Consider the following 27,804-nt stretch of genomic DNA (forward strand, 5'->3'; position numbering starts at 1 on the left):
GTTAGCTGAGAAATGTGCAGATGAACCTTGGCATTAGTATCTGACAGTCAGCTAGCTTCCCCACATGACAGACACCTTTCTGCAGAATATAGAACAGGAGATCCTGACACATCACACAGCTCTGTACTTACATATAGTACTTATATACGATATACAGATCTTCTTCTCCAGGAGATCTTGGTTCTTGGGTCTTTTTTTTTTTTTTTAAAGAATTTATTTAGAGAGTGAGAGCGAGTGGGGGGAGGAGCAGAGGGAGAGAGAATCTCAAGCAGACTCTTAGCTGAGGGTGGAGCTCGACATGGGGCTCGATCCTACAACCCCAAGATTATGACCCAAGCCAAAATCAAGAGTTGGATGCTCAAATGACTGAGCCACCCAGATGCCCCAAGATCTTGGTTCTAATTGATCTTCAAACTTCCTGAACAGGAACAAGAGAGAGATAATATTCATTCTGTTTGGGAGAAATGAAGCACAGATACATACCAACTTATCAAGGTTTTTCTGTATCCACCAAACTATATATATGCATTACTTATGATTCTTCAGGCCTACTCAGCTAGTAAACTTAGGTATCCTTAAACTATTTATAATTCTATTTGAGCATTTTGGAAACTGACAATTTGTTCAGAATATATAAAATAAGGACAACTTAAAATTAGTTTAGAGTTCCTACAATGACAAATTGTGTGACAAATCACTAATAAATATTTTGCTCAAATTCTTGTGTAGTATGAAAGAAGTACAACTTCTATGCCCAACTAGATGACCTGAAAATTCTTAGGTGACAAAATACCTAGAAATGCTAGATAAAGTAGCTGAAAGTGCATTAAAGAGAAGTCTCCAAGAGCCATGTTTATTTGCTTACCTTTCTATCACCAACACCTAGGAGAGGGCGTGGCATATAGTAAGCACTAAATAATAATTGGTGGATGTTGCTAAATTAATTTAGATGAGAGTCTGGAAGGGTCTGTTAACAGTAAAGGGTGTGAGTCAAGGAAGAAGAGATTCCTGGACAGCAGGGGAAATACTAAGGCTTTCTTGAATTATAGCCCCAGAGTTCCAATTAGGAACAATGATAGGATGCTATATGCTATCTGTGCTAAAGTATGACCTATTCTTTGATACCTATAGTTAATTTGTGCTGTTAGCTGATCAGTGGCCTTGATTTTACCTTCTGTGAAACAGAACTACATTATTAATAACCTGTTTTCCTCTCAGGAGATGTTGTTAGAAAATGATGACAAAATTTTACAAACACACCAACAGGGAGCGAGACAAATGCTCAACATTACAGACAGACAAAGGTGTGTGTGTGTGTGTGTGTGTGTGTGTGTGTGTGTGTAATAAAAGATGTGAGGCCATCCTGACTTTATAAAGATCTTTTTAAAACTCAATTGATTTTGTATGTCAGTATCACCACAGAGGAGAATTCCTGATAGCTGTCTTAACATATCATCAATGAGAGTAGTTCAGGTCCTGGAGGAGAAGGGGAATACAGAAGGTATGAAGAATCACAGGTTTAATGCTGACAGTAATTTTCATAAAAATTTATGAGTACAAGAAATTAATATTTGAAAAGAAAAGGTTAAAGCCTAAAACATTTTCTGTGATATAACTCAAAAGCAGTGATTGTTTAAAAAAAAAAAAAAAAAGGAACCAATCAAAATTTGGGGTTTCTCATTATGAGTGTATTGACTTACCTACTTATTTTACTTAGACCTAATTTAGCATTATCCTATTACAGAAAGTAGAACATTTGCCTATGGAACTCAAGAGTTGAAAAGTTCAGGGGCGCCTGGGTGGCACAGCGGTTAAGCGTCTGCCTTCCGCTCAGGGCGTGATCCCGGCGTTATGGGATCGAGCCCCACATCAGGCTCCTCCGCTGTGAGCCTGCTTCTTCCTCTCCCACTCCCCCTGCTTGTGTTCCCTCTCTCGCTGGCTGTCTCTATCTCTGTCAAATAAATAAATAAAATCTTAAAAAAAAAAAAAAGAGTTGAAAAGTTCATAGTGAACAACATCATCAAGAACTAACTTTCCAGGGTAATCTGTGATTATGAAAAATTGATATTTTAGAGGTGAAAAATTAATACTTTACTTCAGATTATTTTTTAAAAGCATAGTGATTTTCTAATTTTTTTTCAATATTTTATTTATTTGACAGAGAGAGAGAGAATACAAGTAGGCAGAGAGGGAGGCAGAGGGAGAGGGAGAAGCAGGCTCTCCACTGAGCAAGGAGCTGGATGCTGGGCTCAACCCCAGGATCCTGGGATCATGACCTGACCTGAAGCCCAACGCTTAACCGACTGAGCCACCCAGGTGCCCCTAATTTTTGTTTTGTTTTGTTTTTTAAAACTCATCCTGAAAAGCAACTAAATTAATTCAGTCTAAAACTCAAATGAGTGGTCAGATAAATATTCTTTAAGAACAATAGTTTTAAACCCGTAGGACCCTGAAATTACTATACTACCTTGACTGCCTGCTCTCTGAAGGAGATTGTAATTACTCTTTAATTCATGCACATCACGTTCATAGGTGATAAAGGTTCAGGGGGACCAGACCTTAAGTGGGCAATTTTCTTAACCCCATGTAAAGGCCAAACAGACTGGCCGCACAGGCTACATGCTGGATAGCTACAGGGTTAGAATATCCCTTCATTACCCGTATGTAGGTTGGGAATCCAGGGGACCAAACACTCCTCGATAATCGCTCGGAAGCTGAAAAGTCTCTGTATACTCAGGATGGTCAAAGTCTCTGGGAGGCTGGCTCCCAGCTGGTGCTTTTAGGAGTTGTTTGCAGACGGTTCAAAGAAGGCAGAACGCAAAGGCGCACTGTTAGAACAGCGTGTTTAGTTCTGATACAGGACTGCCATCTCCAAAGACATAAGAGAAGCTAAATTATACTTCATTGTAATTTTGTAGCTTTAAGTTCACATCACTTCTTTTAGTAATTTGAAGAACAGGGATAAATCCACCATTTCTTTTTTGTTTCAGATTCTTCAGAGGCAGAGAGGGGAGGCTTTGGAATATAAATAAATACCTTTTCCAATCTCTTGGGAGAGCAAATGAGTGCCTTAAAGACTTGAAATAGCACTGTTTGTAATTTTCTTCTTTTTTTAAAAACTAAAATAAAAAAGATTTTATTTATTTGCTAAAGAGAGTGCGAGTGAGTATAAGTGGCAGAGGGAGAGGGAGAAGCCGGCTCCCTACAGAGCAGGGAGCCCAACTCTGGGCTCAATCACAGGACCCCGGAATCATGACCTGAACCTAGGGCCGATGCTTAACCAATTGGGCCACCCAGGTACCCCTGCATTGTTTGTATTATTCTAATTCCAACACAACTTTTCTAATTACCAACTGTCTGGAATTTCCACATAAGATGGTAGGAGTAAGAAGAGAACGAGCTCTTGTCCCACCATGTAGAAATTTACCCAAGAAATTTAATCTTTTGGGGTCTCAGGTGCTTCATCTACATGATAAAGATAATAATACACAGAATTCTGGTGAGGACTAGATATGACGTATACAAAGCAGCTGTGCCTGGCATATTATAGTCAACTGATAAGTGGCAGCCATTTTTGTAAGTTATTCTATTTTCACATATTTCTGAAAAGTCGTATGAGTCAGGGATGGAAGAGGCATGTATGCAAACGTAGAGTCACAGAACTAGAGAGTGAGTGAGACAGAATGCATGCTTGGAGTTATAATGTTCCTAGTGCTGACAATTTCAGGCAGGTGGGCATTTAACGATGCTCTTCAATGATGAAACTGTAAGACTTAAGAAAGACATATTGAAAATTCAATAGTTATTATACATGACTGAACGAGAGCCAGAGTTACTGAAGTCCCCCCTTTTCTCAGTGTAGCCTGTATCACCCACAGCACAGCGCTCACTGTGAAACAGAGATCTCTGAGAGGTAACAGAAGTGGTAGCTTAAGTGCTTTGGGTTTCACACATTAAATAGTGTGAAACTATTTAATTTCACACTAACCCTGTGAGGTAGGTAATACTATGCAAATGGTATAGAAGAGGAACATGAATCTCAGAGAAATAATTTGTCTAAACTGGTAAAAGAGACACCTAGAGGTACAACTTAGGTCTGATTAGCTGCCAGACTGTTAACTAGGAAGAGAGACATTCGTTTTCCATGAATACAATATTTGAACCACAGTAGATACTCAAAGAATCTGAAATGAATGGGCGAATAAATCATGTAATGCAGGGATGATTTGCTGAGGCTGTCAGCAGGAAAAAATGGTAAGGCTCCCTTCTACAGAATGGTTTTGCCAAATGTTCAAAACAACTAGTATTTTAAGCACTATACTGTGAGCTTCTTCTTTAAGGCAAGTACGGTCTCTTTATATCCTTCATGCCTAGACAATGCTGGAATAAAGGAATATATTGTCTGACATTTCATCCTAATGCAGAGGATTCTTAAATTACAGTTGTAAATGAGATTGTCTAGATTCAAACCAAATCAGTGTAAGTTTGTAGCCTTTCCTCTTCTAATGTTATAGTTGACCTTTAAAAAACAGGAAACAAACCAAACCAAACCATGTAGCTTGTCTTGAAAAGCCCAAACTGCCCATGACACATTTTGTATAGAGCACACAGGGGCAGAGCCAGACTTCACACTAACAGCAAATACAATATGGAGGTTGTAAAATTCTTGAGGTGAAAAGAAGAAAATAATGCTGAGAGAAAGGCCATTTTGTGACAGCTGCTGTGGCTAAACAGATTGTGTTAATGCTTTCCAGGGTTCCATGTGAGTTTACATTAAATCCAGCGTGGGTGCTTGACAATCACAGCAGGGGCTTCTTCATGACTTATAATTCGAACACACTGGTTGGCACCCACCACAGCACATCTGGAGTTTGTTAGACAACCTTTATTTTTTATTTTTTTCATTGGCTCTGGCCCCTTCCTCTGATGCAGCCTCTCCAAGTGCTGCTTGGCCGTGAATGAGTCAAGGAGACAAGTTACCCAGGGGTGGGTATGCAAATTGGGACCATCTTAGAGGGTGACCCCCAAATCTGTAAATCCCTTGTTGCTTCACCTCTTTCTGACAATAGGAACTGCACATGAGTGCCAAGAGCCCATCAGGCAGTGGCGGCTCCACTTACTTGAAAGCCTGGTCAATGCTGAGTGCTTCCTTGTTAGGAAATGGCCTTTAGATTGAGGCACATTCCAGCAATTCAAGGACTAGAAGCTTTAAATTAAAACAATATTGATGCCATATCCTCTTTCCAAAAGGCCTCTCCCTTGTCTAAAAGTGAGTACACACACTTAGAAAAAATTAAAGAATCAAATATCTTTGGCAAGACTGGTTCCTTCTTGCTCACAGCATCCTAGACACTCTCTGAGAGGGCAGGAATGTGAAACTTTACATGGAAAGCAGACAGAAAAACATTGTTAGGAAGGACTCCCGAGAACTACATTTATCTCTCTCCTTACATAGATCACATGACTACAGAATATTCAGGGCATATAGTTAAGATGGAATGCTGCTCTTTTTTAAGATTTTAAGTTCATGGATTAAAGAATATCCTTAATTTTCACCTACTGAAAATACATAGCCTTGAGAAGGAAGTAATCAAAGCCACTACGAATGAGATACAGTACTCTAGTCTGCTAGACATTTTATTCTGTTCCGTGTCTGAGAGTAGCGGGACCAGGAACTACTTAAATCTACGTCTATATATTCAGGCCTAACTACTTAGGAGAACTGAGATTGCTAAGTATACACACTCACAAACTAGTGAATGCCTTTTCTCAATAATACCCTCCTTTTTCATATATCAGCACGCCCCCCCCAGAAGTATACCTGACAAATATAAGCTGTATATATTTAAGGTATATACAATGTGATGTTTTAATATATGTATATATCACGAAATCAATATCACAATAAAGCTAATTGACATTTCTATTACTTTACAGTTACCTTTTTCAAGAACACTTAAAATCTACTCTTAGCAAATTTCAAATACATAATATGATATTATTAACTACAGTCACCATGATGTGTATTAGATCCCCAGAACTTATTCATCTGGCATAACTGAAATTTTGTACTCTTTGACCAACACCTCTCCATTTTCCCCACCCTTCTAGGCCACTGCAACCACTATTCAACTCATATTACCAGCTTTGATAAGCCAAATTTCAGTGTTGAACTACTGGACAGATGTCTTTAATATTAACCACGTTCTTCCTGTTTTACTTAACAGGTGTCCAAATACTGGATGATGTCTTCTTCTTATGGCAAATTATTTTAGGACACTGGAAAAGATTCTTCTACTTACAAATGAGCAACGGGTTGTATTTTTGCTGGTCATTTATCTATCCTATAGAAAAGAGACATCTTTTGGCATTTTCTCAGCAAAGTTGGTCACATAAATAAACATAAAATCTATTTCTAAGCAGTTTTAATACTGGTCTACAAACAGAGATATATTTATTGTGTAAATACGGATTCTTGTTATTTTGAACATTAAATATTATGTTAAAAATACTATCAATTGATGACTGATCCCCTAGAGTAGAAAAGAAGAAATTCCTTCATCTGAAAAACTCTTTCCCAGTCTTATTACTTCAGGTAGAAGAGCAAACCTAGGCAGACACAATGCACGGAAAATGTGACTGAGAATGGAGGAGATGATATTAGAAGACAGGACTTGTGGACACTGCAAATAGTATAGGAATGGCCAGTGAAGAGCATTAAGATAAAGAAGGGAGCTTAGATTTTAAAATTCAGCTTTCCCTGTATTCTCAATGATTTTCTTCCCCAAGTTTTTGAATTGTCTTAAGATATACATAACAAATTTATCATTTTCACCATTTTTAACTGTCCATTAAGTACATTTACACTGTTGTCCAACCACTAACAAAGGGGAAATGCTTAGCTTTTATTTTCTTACATAAATATTAAGCATACATCTGGGGAAGGATTAGGTAGGAAAAGAAAAGGGCAAAACTTTGCTCTTACCTTCAAAGCTTACTCAGCTCTGAGCAGCTAGAAATTGTTTAGTAAAAATATACTTAGTGCCTTCTATAGTAAGACTTTGGTTGGATGTCAAAAATAAGCCTTTTTCATTTTAAGTGGGCAGAACTTTGCTAATTTCATTCAGCTAAGTTAAAAAACCTTCTCGTAGAAGACTTGTAACATCTTCTAAACTAGTGCTCTTACCAAGAACATCCTCTAATTCCTAGATATAGCCAGAGATTTGTGAAGAAGATTAAAGTCTCTGCTTACGAAAACTAACAAGAGACGTGCCTGGGTGGCTCAGTCATTAAGCGACTGACTCTTGATTTGGCTCAGGTCATGATCTCAGCGTTATGAGATCAAGCCCTGTGATGGGCTCTGTGCTGGGCATGGAGCCTGTTTAGGATTCTGTTTCTGCCTCTCCTCCTGTCCACCTCCCTCCTGGGGGGGGGAGCCCCTAGCTAGATACAAAGATCAGGTGTCTAATATGAGATGTGAGACCTTAAAACATAAGCTGGCAAAGACAAAGGTAGAGAATGGCATGAAAGCTGGTCTTACTGCCCCTCCACCATGGGCCCTCCCTGGCATTTTATTATACCTGCTGTTTGAGCTGCTGCACCAGACGATCCTTCTCCCGCTTCAGTGCAGCCACTTCCTCTTGGGTCTTTTTCTTAGAGGATGAAAGCTCCAAAAGAGCTATGTTGGCATCTTTTTCACTAATGGCAGCCAAAAGAGCTTCTTGCCTACAAAATAAAGAAAATTCCAGGACTTTCATTCATCCCCAAAACAATCCTTTGAAGTTACTATTATCAGCCCCATTTTATGCACGATGAAACCAAGGCTCAGAGAGTTTATATAGCTTGCCCAAGTTCACACTTGAAGTAAATGGTGCAGCTAGGAATCCCACTCAGGTTTTTCTGACTCTAAATGTCTTTATCATGTGTTATACTGACATCCTAATAAAGAGTTCCTACAGTTATAGTTAAACTCAAAAGTAAACAAAATTAATGACTTCTTAAAACTAATAATACTATCACACATACATTTTACCCATTTAATTCATTTTTTTTGATAAGCAGTCTGTACCTGCCAGGGAAACTGAGGCATTACTGTAACTGAAAACACTCTTACGTATAGCGTGTATAACAAACCGTAAACATTAGGAAATAGGATTTAGAAAATCAGCCATCTGTTCTTGGGGCGTTCTAAACATCTACAATTCTCTTTCTCTCATCAATGCAAATAAGTTTCCAGTTGTGGCTTTATTTGGCAACGAATCAGCGCACTTTGAAACAATAACTTGAACCTTACAGATTCCTTGTGGTTTAGCTAACTACTTTTTGGTTCACATTCAGAAAGAAAAGAAGGTGGGATTTAGAAGAGGGGTGAACACAAGAAATTTACAAAATAATATGAAGTTGGTGAACAATTAGTCTCCTGGCAAAAATGTATTCCGCAATAGCTCATCTATTATTTAAGTCATCTGTAAGAACACAGATTTGATTTATAGGAACTATTTAAGTGGCCTGAGCTTTTGACCTGAGGAAATGCTGAATCTGAGAATGAACTGCCCATGTTTAACCTTGCTTCTGTCTTTTGTTAAGATAATTACGCTTCAATAGCAGTCATCTGGAAGAGTTTTAGTTTAGCCACAAACTGGAAGACTATCTTCTGCATATTCTGACAAGGATTTTCTGTTTTCTGGATGGGTAGGTCTAGAGAACTCTGAACAAGCAGTGCTAACGAACAGAGGAGAAAGATCAGCTTACATCATGAAATGAAGATTTGTTTAACCAGTCTTTGCTGTTAGAAGGGAAGAAGATTCTCATTGACCCCAGTGTAATTCTCCACTGTCCCCACACTCTATATAATTCTAAAAAATGGCAGATGGCTTAACCCATGAAGCTTTAGTCAACAACAAAGGGATAACAATAGTCTAAACATATCCACTGACCACTTGGAAAAAATATGTTAAGTGGTGAAACGAGCTTAAAGGTGAAGGAGTTCAAGTTGGTTTCACTATGCACAATTTCCTGCCGATTGCTGTCATCTGTTCCCTTTGGGGAAGCTCAAAGCTAGAATGAGAAATGTGTTTTCTCAATAAGGGTGCTGCAGTATTTCTGTGCACCAATAGTCAGAATTACACATTTAGCAGCAGGCAAATAACAGAAGATGAATGAAAGATAAATTATTTTACCCAATTAGATCAAGTAACTAGCACCTCTGCAAAATGAAAGATACAAAGGTGATGGGTTCTGAGTTCCATTCTGTGCTTAAGTAAAGCATCATAATGTGAAATAGTAAAAATTATTCTATGTTGGTGAAGCATCTTGACTGAATTCCAAATTCTTATAAATGATACGCTTGGCCAGCTAAGCGTGGTACAGTTAATCTCTAGGGTAAAATGTCACATTCCCAAACTGCAATATGATATAACAGGTGACAATTCAGACTCCAAATTTTAAAATAAAGGATGTAGTGGTAGACTCTGAGCCACTGGAATAATGCCTTTTTTACTAAGATAAATAATTTTAAGTCTTTTGTTCTTTCTATATAAAACCCAAATAGAAACTTTACTGTGTCGTTTGTTATTTATTTTTTATTGAGCATTGGTAATATGCTACAAACTGCACAGAAACAAACTTTCCCTCCCTAACCATCGCTCTCAACCTCTAAAAATTCCCTAACAGCTCAACATACCACTGTCTTTTCCATTTTAAAAGTATACTCTTGATAGTGATTTCTACATGCATATGTGCCCCAAAAGGTTGATAGTCAAGAGAATAAAATGTTTTGATTATATACTGCACATATAAACATACAAACTTTGGGTAACGTCAGTATGTTTTATGGGTATATAATAGCTTTTATGTTTTTCTTTTGTTTTTGGAAAGAGACAGTATTGTTCTCTTGTGTACAATTTTGGTAAATTTGAAATGGACAGCTATAGGGGAGAGCAATCTCTTAAAAATTTGGAAGATAGGCAAGAATATTAAAGCTAATAAGTAGTAACAGCCATCTAAATTTTGGGAATAAGAAAAATTGTTGTTCCCTCTTTACATTTGATAGAAAAGACTACATGGTATAGTTGAACTTATGTGGTTAAGTTTTACAGAGAGCACTCAAAAGTGTCGAAACTAAAAAATTTTAAAGAACACCCTGCTTTTCAGAGGGAATGGAATTCAGAGTGGAAAAAAAAAGCAAATTACAAAAAGAATATTATTTTAGTAGCCACTTAACTTTTAACATAATTGGTTCTTTGAAAAAAGAAAGGTATTTTCTGATAAAAGTAATGTGCATTCATGGAATAAAAACTGGAAGATCCAGAAAACTAAAAAGAAGAAAATAAATACCGAAATAGTTCCTTTTTAATAGAGTCAATTGCTTGAGATGTGGAAGTCACCTATTCTAACATGGCTATTTTAAAGAAAATGAACCCTGATGGGGATTAATACTTGACTTTAAGAGCTGTACTAACTAAAGTCTACCTACAGAAAAGGAAGACTTGCTAGTGAAGCACATTCTGACTTCATTTCCCATGAGCCCCTAGGGAGTAATACAAGCACGTATAATATGAAAGGTAATATATGTATGCCACAAGCCCAGAGCAAAATAAGAACTGCATGCTCCTCCTGCTAAATTACTCTCCTTGTTCTGTTAATGTCTTTTCCTCAGTTAAAAAAAAGAAAAAGAAAAAGAAAATGTATACACAGAACCTTTCAAAGTGATTAGTGGCCCCCTACTGCTTGACTAACATGCCATATTACTTGCATAATGAGTAGGCAGTAGCAGAAATCCAACTTTAAGTCATTAAAAAGGTCTTTTCAATCTATCCCTGGTGCTTTAAACTACATAACAGTTGAACCTGCCCTTTGACTTGAAAATTCTAATAGAATCAAGATGTCTCTAAAAGTACTCTACTGTGACATACGAGCTTTAAGAAATAGTAAGACCACCTCCTCTGTCCCCTTCTCCCTTCTGAGAACATGTGGAAATAGGAGGCAAATATCCAAGGCAAACGGAGCTCAAAATCTTTCTGATAATGCCTGAATCTTTGAGAACACAACATTAGCCTGCTATCACTAGTAAAAAAGAAATATAATCAGTGTTGGAATGATGGTGGCTAACAATTTAAGAGTGAGTCCTAAATATGTGTTTTTAATAGAAATGCCAGACAGAAAAGGGATATGAATGAAGGGATGCCACCTCAAGGTTTATTTTTCCCTCTTCCTCCAACTGGGTATTTCAAATTGAATGATTACACAATCATGTTTCATAAATTCCAGAATTCTGAAAACATCAGGAGAGAGATCAGACGAAAGCAAGAATAAGGTCAGTTGCCTTAGATCTACTACTGTCATGGACATGTAAGCATAGTTTAATCTATTTCAATTTTAAGATAAACCTGAAATCTAGATTCTCTTATTGATGCCTCCTTGATTCTGATGCCTTCTTTACTTGTTATTTAACTATTCAGAGTGAGTAGTAAACTACTGGGATATCTCTTCTACTCTTCCGTCTCATTTCCTGAAGAAACCCTTTTGATTATTATTTTCTCTAACTTCACTTACAAAGAGGTCTCAGAGAGTATGGCAGACATACTACCTTCATTAAGCTCAGTGAAAACCAGCCTGTGGGTAAGCCTATTTGGGCAAGCCTGACTGAAATGTCTGATCTTTCAAGCTTTGGTCACCGACAGTCTCACTATCTCTGTTCTAGGTAACCAAAAATATCTTTGATGTAGAATGTCAACACTAAATAAAACTCTTCATCTACCATAATAAATTTTTTTCTATGTTAATTAAATCACTATATTCCTAGATCCATAGGCTGACAACATCTAAGTAATTTGACTTCGTTGCTCCTAATAACCAATGTTCACATTTTGTCGGTTCTTTCTAATAGTTTTTAATGAGCTCATGGCTTTGTATCTCCAAGTTCACTATCATAGTCACTACCATCCTTTTATCATGGGTCTATACCATTTTTTTAAAAGATTTTATTTATTTATTTGACACAGAGAGAGAACACAAGCAGGGGGAGTGGCAGGCAGAGGGAGAGGGAGAAGCAGACTCCCCGCTGAGCAGGGAGCCCAATGTGGGGCTCGATCCCAGGACCCTGGGATCATGACCTGAGCTAAAGGCAGGAGCATTTTTTTTAAAAAAGATTTTATTTATTTATTTGACAGAGACAGAGGCAGTGAGAGAGGGAACACAAGCAGGGGGAGTGGAAGAGGGAGAAACAGGCTTCCCGCCGATCAGGGAGTCCAATGTGGGGCTGATCCTGGAATGCTGGGATCATGACCTGAGCCGAAGGCAGATGCTTAACGACTGAGCCACCCATGTGCCCCTATATCATTCTTTAACTCATTCTGATTTCAACATCCTTCTACAATGTCCTACCCTCCCAATTCACTTTCATCTGGTTTCTTACCACATCAAGTGCTTTGGCTTAATATTTGACCAGCTACAATTTTCAACTGACTACTTTTTCATTGTCCTTCAAGGACCCTATATCACTGAGTTACTACTTGTTCTCACTTAGGTTTATGCTATGCTCCTTACCTGAAATGCCTGTCGCTTTCTCTCCTTTAAAACCTGACTCCTCACCTGACTGCTAAGTTTTGTCTATTTAGCATTTCCCTTCAGTATGTTCACAGTTTAAGCGATATTAACAGACATGTGCTCTGTAAATGTCCTTCAGTTCTTCTACACATGCAAGGGTCTGCTTCCTCAACTATATTATGTTTATGGTTTATGTCTTTAAAATTTTCTTTTAATGTTTCTATGATTTTATTGGTCTTTCAATTAATTAGCTCACTAATTTAAAAATATTTTTAAACTTTTTATTTTTTATTGTGGTAAAATACATGTAACATAAAGCTTACCATTTTAACCATTTTTAAGTGTATATTCAGTGGCATTAAGTACATTCATACTGTTGTGCAACCAATCTCCAGAACTCTTTATCTTGCAAAACTCAAACTGTACCTATTAAAGAACTCCCCATTCTCCCCCACCCCCAACCCTTGGCAACCACCATTTACTTTCTGTCTCTATGAATCTGATTACTCTAGGAACCTCATATAAAGGGAATCACACAGTATTTGTCTTATTGTATCTGGCTTATGTCACTTAACATAATGTCTTCAAGGGTCATCTGTGTGGTAGCATTTGTCAGAATCTCCTTTTTCAAGGCTGAATAATTTCCACTGTATGTATACACCACACTGTTTATCCATTCATCAGTTGATGGACATTTGGGTTGCTTCTGTCTCTATTATGAATAATATCCCATCTTTAATTTTAAAAATATATTATTTTCCTTCTAGAGTCTTAATTCATGGCTTTGCATACCACAAGCTTACAAATATTAATTTTCTGCATTGCATGTGCCTAAACCATTAACAATTTTTTCTTTTATTTGGTATGAGTTACTCTCTGTACTCTGTATACTCTGATATTATTTGCTAGTCTTTCTTTTAGCCTAAAGTCTTTGCTCAAAATAGCTGGACTATAAGCGCCATGAAACCAGGATCTTCATCTGTTTTGTTCACTAATGCATCCCAAGTACCAAGAATAGTTCCTGGAATGGAGTAGGCATGTCACAAACTTATCTCAAACCAATAGCTCCTCCAATTCTGACTCCATTTTTATCCAATGTGATGGTTTGGTTTCCCAGCTGTTCCAATGTATTCCCTTATTGAAGCTATTCTCTTATTTCACCTTATTTTTAAAGTTTTTTGTTTGTTTTTTGAGTTTTGTGGTTTTTTTGTTTTGTTTTGTTTTTTGTTTTTTTTGGGTCCAGTAGCATGGAAGCCAAGCAAGCAGAGAGAGTGGGAAAAACCTTGAAACATGAAGAAAACCAAGACAGAAAAGAGACCACTAACTTTGGCTAATTTATATTTCACTTAAAGAAAGAGTTTTGTTTTTCTCTAAGTAGAAAGATGACAACTGTCATAGGTTCAATTCTAGATGCTATAATTTAAGAGACAGTGTCAAAGTAGAGGGTATCCAAAGGAAGGTAACAGAATGGGGTTATAAAAGGGCATGTTAATTCAAAAAGATTTATCCATATAACATGATAATTGCTGTCAGAATAGCAGAAATAAGACATTTAATCTGTGCTCCTCTAGAGGGCACAAGGGAAGAAAGTCACAAAGTGGCTTCAGTTTATATAACGAACATCTAATGTATTAACTCTTGTTAGTAAGTAGATTTGGGAAGCCTAAAAACTGGTAGAGCTTTCCATGACTGGGTGTTTAAAGACATTATCAGAGATACCGTATAAATGGTTTTGTTTTTGAGTTAGTCTGTCCTCTTTAACTGTAATATTTCAATAAAACGAATGAGATGAGACAATAAATGATAAGTGCCAATAAATCGCATGGACAGTAGATGCTCAAATAATACCGCAGACAAAGAAATCACCTTGGGCTGAGGACATGGGACCTGAGAGAGACCTTATTTTGACAGAGATAATGAGAAAGAGAGAGAAAGTGGCAAGTGTAAAAACAGGCATATGTGAGGACACACTGCATAACTGGATTCGAGGGTTTCTACAGGGAAAAAGAAACTGAAAAGGTGGCTTTGAATCAGAGTAGAGATGGTTTGGAATAGCAGTAAGGAATAAACACAGATTATAAAATCCTTGAGGGTTCTGACCCAAACTTGACAAATAGGGGTTACTCAAAATGCTGAATAAAGAATGATTTGATTTTGATAATATGGTAGCATCAAAAGTTCCGGAGAAGTAAAGCAAGGGTTTAGAAAAGACTGGTTTAGAGGCAAAGAGGGAAAATTGGATGATTCTCAAAGCAGAAAGGTCAGGATGTTACTGCTGGAGATGTATTATGAATAGAATTCTCATATTACAAAAACTATTTTTAAGGAATAAAGAATAAAATGATGCTGTCTGAATTTTGGATGCAAGAGTCACAGGTGGGACTATGATAAAGTGCTATATAATTCAATGAATATGAAATATAAAACATATCACATTTATGTTTTGATGCTGGAAAGTAACTTTTTTTTTAAAGATTTTATTTATTTATGAGAGAGAGAGAGAGCGAGCGCGTGCACGAGCACTTGTGCATGTGAGCAGGGGGCCTGACACACAGCCTGAGCAGAAACCAAGAGTCAGACACTTAACCCACTGACCCACCCAGGTGCCCCTGGAAAATAACTTTCAAACGTCACCAAATGCAGACTATATCAGGGCATTTGATTCAGTAATGCATGCCGGGGTCCTGCCTCATACAACCATCCTGCAGCACAGCAGCAAGGCCTTTGCCCAGAATAATTTGGAATCTTCTCAATCTTCTCTTGCTTTATGTCCATCTCCTGAGATAAGGAAAGGAAACCGATTTATATTAAGAAATACACTGACATAAGAATGGGTAGAGAAGTTATCCCAATATGGACTGACTTATTTTTCAGAAGTCCTTGAAAAGAAAGTTAACACAATAAAAACAGAACCTGCTGGTAGTTACGGCTCAGTAAGTGAAGTTGATTAAACAACATTTTGCATGGAAAACCTGTATTCATTTTTTCGTCCTCACTTTTTCTGAGCTATGAGCATTTTGATATTTCCAAACCAGTAGAGATTATGACATGTTTGGAAGACTTAGTTCTACTGTGATACTGACACTTCTGTTAATAAAACTTCTGCCTGCTTCTCAGACTGGCAAAAAACTTGATGTTTGTATCTATATTTGTTAGAAAAAAAAAGCTTGTATATTTTCCATTTGTTTAAAAAAATAAAAATTAATTGTAATCTAATCCACAAAGAGAAAGCAAATTAGTGGTTGCCAGGGGTTGGAGCTAGGGCTGCAGGAACACTGGACAGGGAAGCAAAAGAACTTTCTGGAAATGTATTATAGCTTGACTGTGGTGGCTGTAACCCAGTGTATACATTTGTCAAAACTCACCATACTGTACCCTTAACATGTAGACATTCTATTGTATTGATATTATAACCCAATAATTTTCAAAATCATAAACATTTCCTGAACGAGGAATGTTACACAGCAAACATGACAATAATAAGCACAATGTATTTTTTTTATTATGGTAAAATATACATAACAACAAATTTACCATTTTAATCACTATTTAGTGTATGATTCTGTGGCACTGTATATTGACAATGTTGTGCAACCATCAAAATCATGATCCTTTTCTAGAACTTGTTTGTATTCGCCAACTATAACTCTATGCCCATAAAACACTAACTTCCCATTCCCTCCACCCCCAACCCAGGGCAACCACCATTCTACTTTCTGTCTCTATGAATTTAACTACCCTAGTTCCCTTATAAGTAGAACCATATACTATTTGTCCTTTTGTATCTGGCTTATTTCACTTAGCATAATATCTTAAAATACAATGTATTTTTATTCTTCCAAATTTAAGTGAACTTTAAGATAAAATATACACTGTAAGTATTTTCCCAAGTCTTCTTTCAAACTCTTTTTCTTTACTACCATTTTCTAAAAACGAAAATTACATCTCTAAAAACTATGCCTTTTATTCAGTTATAGTTGGACTAGAAGTGGTGGTGGGAAAAGCCAAGATTAGATGAACTGAGCAGAAGAGGAAAGGTCTGAAGTGGAAGCACTGACAGGACTTAGTGAATGCCACTGGCCTCCTGGGGGTTCCAATGCTCTCCCTTATTAAGTCTAGTTCAAAAGTATAATATAGAAACACGACTTCAGTGCTGCTAAACTGTACATAACTTAAAATTTCTGCGATTTGTTTTCTGTCAACGTTAAATATCATTTACAGTGATAATGAATATCTGTTCAAGAAAGTGAGGGTGATATTTATTAGAGTTCTAATATTTGGTTAAACTTGAAATAAATATTTGATTATACAACAATCTTCTCTAGAGCTATATAAGACAACAACACTTAAAAAAGTACTAGCAACAGAATAAAGCAATCTGGAGGTAAAAGGTCTAAAATAAAGAACATCATGCAAAAATAGAATGACTTTCTTTTCAGAAACACTGGAATCCAGCTCCTTTTCCATGAATATTTTAAATAAAATTTAGCTTCCCTGACTGTAGATAAGGTCCCAATAAACTCTGGACATTCTTTCTACTCTTTACCCCCATGTTTCATACATAGAGTCAGCTATTAGTTTCATCCTTCCCTGGGCTGACTAGCTGACAATAAGTAAAAAGCTTTCAAAAACTACAACTTCAACCCCATGTATAATGTCTTACAAATGCTGCATTATGTGGTCCAATGTCCCAAAGTTTTGCTCTCCTGAAGACAGTTTTATAAAACCAATTTCATGGGAGATTTTTACTCCACATTCATAACTGTGCAATGTTTAGATCTAGGTCTTGCTTATAGTGCTCAAGATTAAGAGGGCAGGAGGGATCTGGTATTTAAGTACAGCGCCAAGCTTCCCTAAAGAGAAAGTGAGGTTGGTATGCAAAACTCACCAAAGCACAGATTTCCACAAATTCTTTATTAGTTTAATACAAACATTTTTTTTTTTTCAGGCCAGAGACTAAAGTAGCATCACCTCAATTTAATGGGTCTGTCTTTGAATACCTTCCACTCACCCAAGCCCATCTTTTAAAGTCTACGTGTACCTTCTCCACAAAGCCTTTTCAAGCTATTTTATTTCTGCTATCTTTTACTTGTCTAATCACATACAACTTTACCACATATACCATATATACTGTTTGGAACAGACATTACTGGTAAGCTGAGGAGGGTTATTTATTTATTTATTTATTTTAAAAGATTTTATTTATTTGTCAGAGAGAGAGAAAGCGCCCGCGTGTACAAGCAGGAAGAAGCAGTAGGCAGAGGGAGAAGCAGGCTCCCTGCTGAGCAAGGAGCCTGATGTGGGACGGGATCCCAGGATCCATCTAAAGGCAGATGCTTAACCGACTGAGCCACCCAGGCATCCCTGAGGAGGGTTTTTTAAAAAGGGAATTCTGCGGGGTGCCTGGGTGGCTCAATCAGTTAAGCACCTGACTCTTGATTTTGGCTCAGGTCATGATCAGGGTCCTGGGATTGAGCCCCGAGTTGGGCTCCCTGCTCAGCAGGGAGTCTACTTGAGGATTCTCTCCCTCTTCCTCCCCCTGGATCAAGCTCTCTTTCTCTAAAATAAATAAATCTTTTTTAAAAAGAGAATGTTGCACATATTTAAATCTTGAGTTTTCAAGTAGGATGTAAGTTTCCTGAATATAGGGACCATGTTTAATTTCACTATATCCTCCACATATAAGCTTTTCAGTAAATTAGAGCCAATTAACTCAAAACTAAACTAGTCTAGAACTAAAAATCCTTTCTGGTCACTTGTCTCCGAACTAAGGGTAGAAAAGCCATTTACCCAAACATAAGAGAAAAGAAAATGATAAATGATTAATTATAGCATTATCTATTCTATATGCAACAAGGTAGACCCTCCAATAATCAAATAAACAAATTTTCCTCAATAATTACACAATTATGGGATCACAGAGAGCAAATAATTCTTTGCATAAGAGCTCATCTAGAGTCACTGCTGTGTACACTCTTCTTTATAGCTGATCTTTTAAAGGTGAAACTTTCTTGAAGAAGTCCCAGTACATTAAAGGTGGATACTGCCCTACAGAAAACAGCATCCTTTCTGACTCTAGTAAGAAACATCTACATAAAAACTGAATAGGACTGTAGAGGGAAAGCATGGTATGATTTCTAAGGAAGAAGACACTTTTGCATAAAGCCAAATCCCTTAAGATTTCTGAAAGTGAGGCTTGTGACTCAAGCTACTCTGCAATTTAATGACTTAATAATTCCTCAGAGGAAAAAAATTTAATTTTAGTTTGTCAAAAAACAAGAAATTTATCCCATTCATACTGAATAACTGGCTTAACAAACAGGAAAGGTATCTTTAAGAAAATGCATACAGCAAAATGAAAAGAATAGGGGAGAATACATTTTAGTGACTATAGACTAATTACAGATATTTTATTTAAAAAAATTAAAAACCATTTTTAGTAATCTCCATATACGACATGGGGCTCACACTCACAACCCCAAGGTCAAGAGTTGCAATGTCCTTCACAGTGAGCCAGCCAGGCATCGCTCAATATAGCTATTTTAGTCAGATACCACAGCAATGTAAAAATGAGTGGGACCTCAATGAGCAATATGAGAAGCTCTCAAAAACTATACTAAAAAGTCCGAAAAGCCAGCTGCTAAGAAAAGTAACTATTTTGCTACTTCGTTTTTCAGGTATTTTTAAAGTACTGAGCTGTAGGTCCAGAAGCATGAACTACTTTATTTACTAACCTATGACCTGACACTTAGAATCCCACTGCCACGAACAAAATAAAATGTAAGTTACCAATTACCACATATTTGGAGTGCCTACTACGTGCCAGGTCCATGCTAAGTACTACTGATATACTGAAATGATGACTTCACAGAACTCCGTCTATTACAGAAGCTAGATGCTGAGCAAAATTAAGCCCATGATTAATAATTTAAAGTTTCTCTCTGCTCTTTAATGTTAGACATCACGCAAACTTTAATAAGCTCTTTTTAGTTCTACTGATAACAACCATGTGTCAAAATGTTAGAAAGTTCCATCCATATTAAAAAACAAACTAACAAAATCTTTAGCCTAGGTTTCTTTTAACAAAGCTTGGGCACCCATTTTAAATTTTCCATGTGGACAAGAGGAAGACTGATTTTGGTAAGACTGCAGCAAATGATGAAGCACTTGCAAATTACAGTTGTCCAACTGGGGCATACTCTATGTTCAGTGATTAAATGGGGTTCCCCCAAAGTCAATGGCCTCAATTCCAGTGCTTCCTTACGACTGCTGCAAGTTTAACATTAGTAAGATATAAAGACACTCCTTCTTACCCTGTACTTCCTTAAAATACAGCACAAGTTATCCAGTTGCTTCCTTCATGAAATACACTTGTACTTACACTTAAATGAAAGCTAAGTTTTCAAAGAATTCATTTATTTGTTAGAAACATTTATTCTGATGCTGCCAATTTTGCCTTTAAAACTGGCTTCAAAATTTATTGCATTATTTAAGCATTTGAAATTATGACAAACATCCTTTTTATTAAACCGAATTTTAGTTTTGACATCAAGTCTGGGGCGCTGAAGTTAAACAACAAATCGGGATGATATGTTTTTTATACCACAATGAGTAAGCATATATTTCTGTTGGAGGCATCTTATAATTTGGCTCCAAAAGCACCTCTTAAGAAAAGGATTACAAATATATTTTTAGCAGCGATGGCACCGATGGAATCAGCATAAAATTATCTAGATGATAATATTTTGACACTCAGCTGGATCCTATGTTCCAATGTTCTTATTTAAAAAAAGTTCTTACCAATTCTTAGACAAACCTCATATTCCTTCTGAGTAGATCAGGAAAACACAATCTCTTCTATGCAGTATTATATCTGAAGTTTCCTTCTGATGAACGTGACATACAAACTCTTATTTCCGATATTCTAAGTTTCTTTACTTTTGAATTATACTTGAAGTAGTTTATTGCTCATTTAGCTCAGTGTGCCCTCTCCTTCTCCCTTACCTGTTGGCTGGAATGCAATGTGGTAGTGAGCCATCCTGGATCACTCAGTAATACCTCAGGTATGGGCAAAGCAAAAGAGAGGAGTTCAGACTCTGAACTCCCGAAAACTTCATGGAGCAGAAATACTATACCAGCTTGGGCTATTACATGAAAGAGACACAAATTTATATACAGTTTACCCTGTTATTCTTGTGAAAGCAGGAGAACATATATCCTAACCACTTTTAATAAAATGTTTTAAATCTCCTTAGCATTTTGCATACATAAAGTAAAAAATTTGAAAAGTCTATAGTAAAAAGTCTATAGTAAAATAGACAATATAACTAGAATCTAAAAATTAGAAATTAAGGATCAGAATTAGTCTCAGAATACATTTTTTAAAAGACTTTATCCATGTATGTGAGAGAGAGAGAGACAGAGAGAGAGAACATGAACGGGGAGGGCAGAGGGAGAGGGAAAAGCAGACACCCTGCAGAGCGCAAAGCCTGCCTCAGGGCTTGATCCCGGGACTGCAGGATCATGACCTGAGCCAAAGGCAGACGCTCAACCAACTGAGCCACCCAGGCGCCCCAAATACATTTTTTTAAGAGAGGGAGAGAGAGAAGGAAGGGGAGGGACAGAGGAAGAGAGTGAGAGAGAATCTTAAGCAGACTCCACGGCCAGTGTATAGAGCCTGATGTGGGGCTACATCTCACGACCCTGGATCAGATCTTGACCTCAGCTGAAATCAAGAGTTGGACACTTAACTGACTGAGTCACCCAGGCGCCCCACCAAAAATTTATAGGATCTACATTAATTTGTAAAATAATAGTATACAGTACCTATCTTTAAAAGAAATCTAGAACAGGGCGCCTGGCTGCCTTCCGCCCAGGTCATGATCCCAGGGTTCTGGGATTGAGTCCTGCATCAGGCTCCTTGCTCAGCAGGGAGCCTGCTTCTCCCTCTGCCTCTGCTTGCCATTACCCCTGCTTGTTCTCCCCCTCTCTCTCTCCCTCTATCAAATAAATAAAACAAATCTTTAAAAAAATAAATCTAGAACCATAAGTTAGTCAACTACCAAACTGTATATAAAATGAATCTATGCATTCTAATTAGAGGATTTTTTGTGACACCCAAATATGTAGATACCAAAAGTCCCTTCAATGTATTATTCAGGGAACTACAATTTATAACAAAACATTATATCAGAAAGGAAAACAGTATCATTTTGGTAAGAGCCTCAGACTGTTCTCTATTTAGTCACAGTTCATTAGAGTAAGTTGTCTCTATCTCTGGTTCAGTGTAGAAATGATTTCTGATTCTACCTAATGGCTAGCTATTTCCAGAGAGAACTCATAAAAAATAAAAACATGTGTTTTATTTGATCTAAAATGACTGATTATTCAGGCCCTCCCCACCCTACAATTATTTTATTCTTTTTTTTTTTTTTTAAAGATTTTATTTATTTATTTTACAGAGATACAGCCAGCCAGCGAGAGAGGGAACACAAGCAGGGGGAGTGGGAGAGAAAGAAGCAGGCTCATAGCGGAAGAGCCTGATGTGGGGCTCGATCCCATAACACCGGGATCATGCCCTGAGCCGAAGGCAGACGCTTAACCGCTGTGCCACCCAGGCGCCCCTACAATTATTTTATTCTTAAAAGAAAAAAAAAAAAGCCTCCATTCGCCTTACTTTTCCCTAAACTGCTATACCTTCTCTTTTGCCCTTCTGGTCCAAATTATTTTATTTTATTTATTGATTTATTTTTAAAATACATTTTTAAATTTAAATTCAACTAATTAACATGTAATGTATTATTAGTTTCAGAGGTAGAAGTAAGTGATTCATTAGTCTTATATGATACCCAGTGCTCACTACATCACATGCCCTCCTTAATGTTCATCACCCAGTTACCCCATCCCGTCACCCCCCTCCCCTCCAGCAACCCTCAGTTCGTTTCCTATGATTAAAAGTCTCTTCTGGTTTGTCTCCCTCTCTGATTTCACCTTGTTTTATTTTTTCCTCTCTTCTCCTATGACCCTGATTTGTTTCTTAAATTCCACATATGAGTGAAATCATATAATTGTCTTTCTCTGATTGACTTATTTCACTCAGCATAATACCCTATAGTTCCATCCACATCCCTGCAAATGGCAAGATTTCATTCTTTTTTATGGCTGAGTAGTATTCCATCTTATGTATATACATGTGTGTGTGTGTGTGTGTGTGTGCGTGCACGCACGCTCATCTCACATCTTCTTTATCCATTCATCTCTTGATAGACATACCTGGTCAAAATTTTAAAAACTTCTAATTAAAACTTTGGATTCCTTATTTCAAGATGGCAGAACAAAAACCTCAGCTCCCTTCTCCTTTAGGAAAATCACTCTCAAATACGAGGACAAGAAAAAACAGAAACAAATCCCACCTTTGATGATACAAGAAGATTTATGTTATGGCAAATTATAATATAAAGTGAAAATGGATAAGAAAATTCTTAGCACATGAAAACCAATCCAAAATGTCTACTGAAGGAAACAGCTATGAGAGGGAAGTAGATTTACCCGAGGAACCCAAGAAGAGCTCAAGGTCAATAGCACAGTAAGTTGTATAACTTACAATACTGTATCAGACTTACCTTACAAACAGTGGTTCTCAAACATAAAATAAATGATTAAAAATGAAGTCTGTGCTCTACTGCTGACCTACTATATCTGAATTTCAGAGAATTGGCATTTATAACTTTTAAGAGGCAGTCCAGGTTAATTTGAGATCCACTACTTTACAGTAAGATGAACTAATTTAAAACACCAACAGTGGGTATTATAGGTACCTCGATTTTCCACATTCTTGCCAAGACTGAGTTTTTATTTAGGATTTACATTTACTGTTCATAATTCAATAAATACACAGAAAATCTTCCAATTCTATAGTGAAAATAACCAGTTTTTTTAAACTCTTAAATTCTGATGATACTGCAGACACTAGTAATATTGACCATTACTGGACTCAGAAATATCATGCAGCGAGGACTTCTGTACTGTAGTTCTACTCAAAAGATTGTTTGAAAAAAGATTTCAGTGAATATTTCATAATGCATTCATAGGTAAATTTCCTCCTTTCTTTATGGCAAGGGCCATCACAAGACAGATAGGTGAACTTAGGATCTTCTGCTTTCTAAATCTTTGCCTTTAAAAATAGCTGGCAGCCAAGGGAGTGTTTGTTGGGGATTATTCAAATCCTATCAAAACCCCTAGTGAATTATGTTCTTAAACCCACTGATTTCTGTCGGAGACGGGGGTGGACAGATAGCTTAGGATGAATCTCAAGAGATGAAACTAAGTGATGGGTTCACAGTAACATCTGGGGATGATGTGTACAAAAAGATTTATACTGGCCTTTTCTTTCATTTTGTCTTTACTATTTCATAATAGTACGTCTGTTCTGCCTCAAGTTTAATGGTATAATATGAACAGAAAACTTCAGAATACAAACCCTCCTTATAAAGACATAGTCCCTTCAAAATAAGGCACACCTGTTGTTCTTCTACTCACACTTGTGTCTTCTTAAGGAAGTCTACTATTTCCAAAGGAAAATAAAGTCTTACATTGTTTCTCAGAATTCAAACTCCAGAATACTTCCATTTATTTAGTTGTCTGTTTTAAGAATTATTGAATGCTTTAAGCAATTAATCCCTGCACTTTGTCACTGTCCCACTGTTTAGTTAACCTTTCCCAGTCATAGATGGATAACATGTCCATACCAGCTGTCCACACTGTGCTACTGTGGAGGCCGGCCTGCCTCTGTTTTTAAAGCTTCCGTTGCATTCCAAGTCTGTTTGCTACGACATTTGTTAGAAGAATGCCTGTGGTATCATGGTACTCATTTCTCCACCTTGCAGCATAATCAGCAACTAAGTGTGTCTTGATTTAAAAAAATATCCAACATTATACAGAACATGTAATGTTTGAATTGGTTGCTATACTGCCTGAAAAAAAGTGGGTAATGTTCCAATGACTAAATATCCACAATATTCTGTAGGCTATATATGAAACATATAAAATCTACGGGGATATATATGAGTATATATGTGGGATGTGCTGAGAGGGGACTAGAGATACTGGGGTTGCTGAGATCTTGAAGGTCACCAGAAGCACTTGATGGCCACAACAGATAAAAACAAATTCAGTAATTTATTACCTTCCTCTATTAATGACTCAACAATTCTATTATCCATCTGCTATCAATTTGTTGGCAAAAATTATAAGAACAACTCCACCCCTACACAGCTTTGGAATGAAACATCTGGTGAGGAAATTCTATAGGAATGGGCAAGGAGCTGTGCTTGCATTTGGCAGATGAATTATTATTGTTGCCAGCTTGGATGTTCCCACCACCTTCTCTGCATCTTTTCTTAAGTTCTAGCTACTTGTAAAATGCCAAACATAATTTGGGAAGCATGGTTATTACACCTATTTTTTCTTATGTATATAACGGGCACATGGTTACAGTAGGCATAATACAATGGGAAATGCAGAATCCTCTGAGAAGTTTTATTTTTATTTGAAGTTTCTCTCCATAGTAGTGGTATTATTTTTAATAGGGAAAGTATGCTCAAAGGTAGTAAAGCAATAACCATCACAGCCTACTAAGTCACATGCTTACATCTCAAAGATACAGGAAAATGACAATTGAAAATACTATTTCAAAACAAGTTTTAGAGTTTTACTGTATGTAACCTAAAATTTATTTTTTTATTTTTTTTTTACAGATTTTATATTTATTCATTTGACAGAGAGAGAGACAGCCAGCGAGAGGGGGAACACAAGCAGGGAGAGTGGGAGAGGAGGAAGCAGGCTCCCAGCAGAGCATGGAGCCCGATGTGGGGCTTCATCCCAGGACCCCAGGATCATGCCCCGAGCCAAAGGCAGATGCTTAATGACTGAGCCACCCAGGCACCCCTATGTAAACTAAAATTAAAAAAAAAATCTTTTAGGGGTGCCTGGTGGAGTGTGCGACTTTTGATGTCGGGGTTGTAAGTTCGAGCCCCACATGGGTATAGAGATTACTTAAAAAGAAAAACTCTTAAACTTTGCTTATTACTTTAAAAAGAGTAGTAAGTATTTTAAAACTAGAGAAAATGATAACTATTACTGATTATATTTTGTTTATGGCCTCTGGATCTCTTCCTCCTCAACTAAATATTTTCTTAGAGCATGTCTATTTTGTCTTACGTTATAGTAATATACACGTTTTCCCTATCTCTGAAACCTGATTGATGGCATGAATGTTATCAAGTCTACCTTCGACTTAGCCAGTCTGACTCAGCTGTAGTGTCTAACTGGTGCCTTCCTTAGAGGGGTAATTAAATTTTCCAAAATGCATTCTCTCTGTGGCTAGTTAGCTCACCTGATCAGAGGAGTAATGAAGGCAAGATACTTTCTCTTACTTCCAGTTTGTTCCACAGCTCAAAATTTCACCTCTAGCACACCCAGTTATTCTCTAGGTCAACATTTCTCAAAAGTGTATTCCCCAGAACTATGGAAAGAGATATTAACAAATGTCCCATGAAAAAAGATTTCCAAGGTCAAATAAATAGGAGGAACACTGGGCCTAATAACCCACTGGTACAGAACTCACAAGAGCTTTTTATGGTATAGATTACACATCTTTAATAGGACACTATATTTTAAAGCAGGGGTAGCCAAACTACTGCCCACAGGCCAACCCTGCCTCACCACCTGTTGATGTAGAGCCTGTAGGCAAGGAATGCTTTTACATTTTTAAGTGGTTGAAAAAAACAAAAAGAAAAATACTTTTGTGACATAATATAACATATATTATATACAAAATATAAAATTTATATTCTAATAAATAAAAATATAATATTTTATGAAAATGATTTGAAATGCAAATTTCGAGGTCTACAAACAAAATATGAATGGGGCAAAACATACTCATTTCTTTATGTATTTTCTATGACTACTTTAGCATGGCAAGAGAAAATGTGAGTGGTTATGACAGACACCACATTGTCCCCAAACTCTGTACTGTCTGGCTCTTCAGAGAAATAGTTTGCCAACCCTTTTATAAACTATTTCCCAAACTTAGTTGACCATGGAACCCTACTTCCTCAGTTTTCTGGGGAACACCAATTAACACCTGGAAGCATACTAGTATTCCAAGAACACAATTTGGAAAGTGATGACTTAACAAAAAGACAATGGATCTCAAAAGAATGAATAAAAGAGTACGAATGCACTGGGAAAAAATTCACCATGATCGATACCGCCAACATGATTATTACAGAGCCTGCTACTCATTTTATGTGGTTTAGTAACTTAATCCTTACAAAAACCCTATGAATTTGAGAAAGGAGGTATCTAGTAAGCAGTTATACTGATGGGCCTGCAGCCAGGCCCTGAATTAAAGATAGATGTGGAAATGATCAGGATAGAAGGCAGCTGAAATAATAGGAGTGCATGAAACCACCAATATCAGAAGAGAGGTACAAAGCACTGGTAGAATAAAAAGTCTGTAAAGAACTGAGGGGGGGACAGTCTTAGAAACAGAAGAAAACAAGGAGACACTGGTATCCTGAAAGCCAAAATAAAGTAAGTTTCAAGAAATAAGAAATGATTAAATACTTTAAAGTGTTTATAGACCAAGACAAAACTAAGACTGCAAAATTTCCATTTGAATTAGGTTTTAGAATGTTTCTTTTATCTTTTTTTTTTTTTTAAAGATTTTATTTATTTATTTGACAGAGATAGAGACAGCCAGCGAGAGAGGGAACACAAGCAGGGGGAGTGGGAGAGGAAGAAGCAGGCTCATAGCAGAGGAGCCTGATGCGGGGCTCGATCCCAGAACGCCAGGATCACGCCCTGAGCCGAAGACAGACGCTTAACGACTGTGCTACCCAGGCACCCCTAGCTTTTAGAATGTTTCTAATTACTATGGAAAGCGGTTTCAGGGTTAGTAGCAGAAGCTATATTGAAAAAGGTTAAGGAGCACACGTACACACACACACACACACACACACACACACACACTGAAATATTACTCAGCCACGAAGAAAGAATGAAATCTTGTATTCTGCAACAACATAGATGTACTTTGAAGATATTATGCTAAGTGAAATAAATCACACAGAGACAAATATAAGATTTTCACCCATATGTGGAATCTAAAAAATCAAAACAAATGAACAAACAAAACGAAGTATAGAAAAACTCATATATAGAGAGAACAGACTGGTGGTTACCAGAGGGGAA

At 37.1% G+C, this 27,804-nt stretch overlaps 1 protein-coding gene across 5 annotated transcripts in view; it reads right to left on the reverse strand.

Annotated features, from left to right (window-relative positions):
* Positions 1-27,804, reverse strand: part of ERC1 (ELKS/RAB6-interacting/CAST family member 1) — a 555,538-nt gene that overhangs the window by 130,760 nt on the left and 396,974 nt on the right. For all 5 annotated transcript variants that reach the window (XM_040642009.1, XM_040642008.1, XM_040642006.1 and 2 more), the window contains one exon: positions 7,581-7,725. In XM_040642009.1, coding sequence (XP_040497943.1) covers positions 7,581-7,725 — 145 coding nt within the window. The remainder of the gene's footprint in view (positions 1-7,580; positions 7,726-27,804) is intronic.

This window comes from Ursus maritimus, unplaced genomic scaffold (assembly GCF_017311325.1).
Source record: "Ursus maritimus isolate PB19 unplaced genomic scaffold, ASM1731132v1 scaffold_26, whole genome shotgun sequence".
In the NCBI taxonomy this organism is placed as follows: domain Eukaryota; kingdom Metazoa; phylum Chordata; class Mammalia; order Carnivora; family Ursidae; genus Ursus; species Ursus maritimus.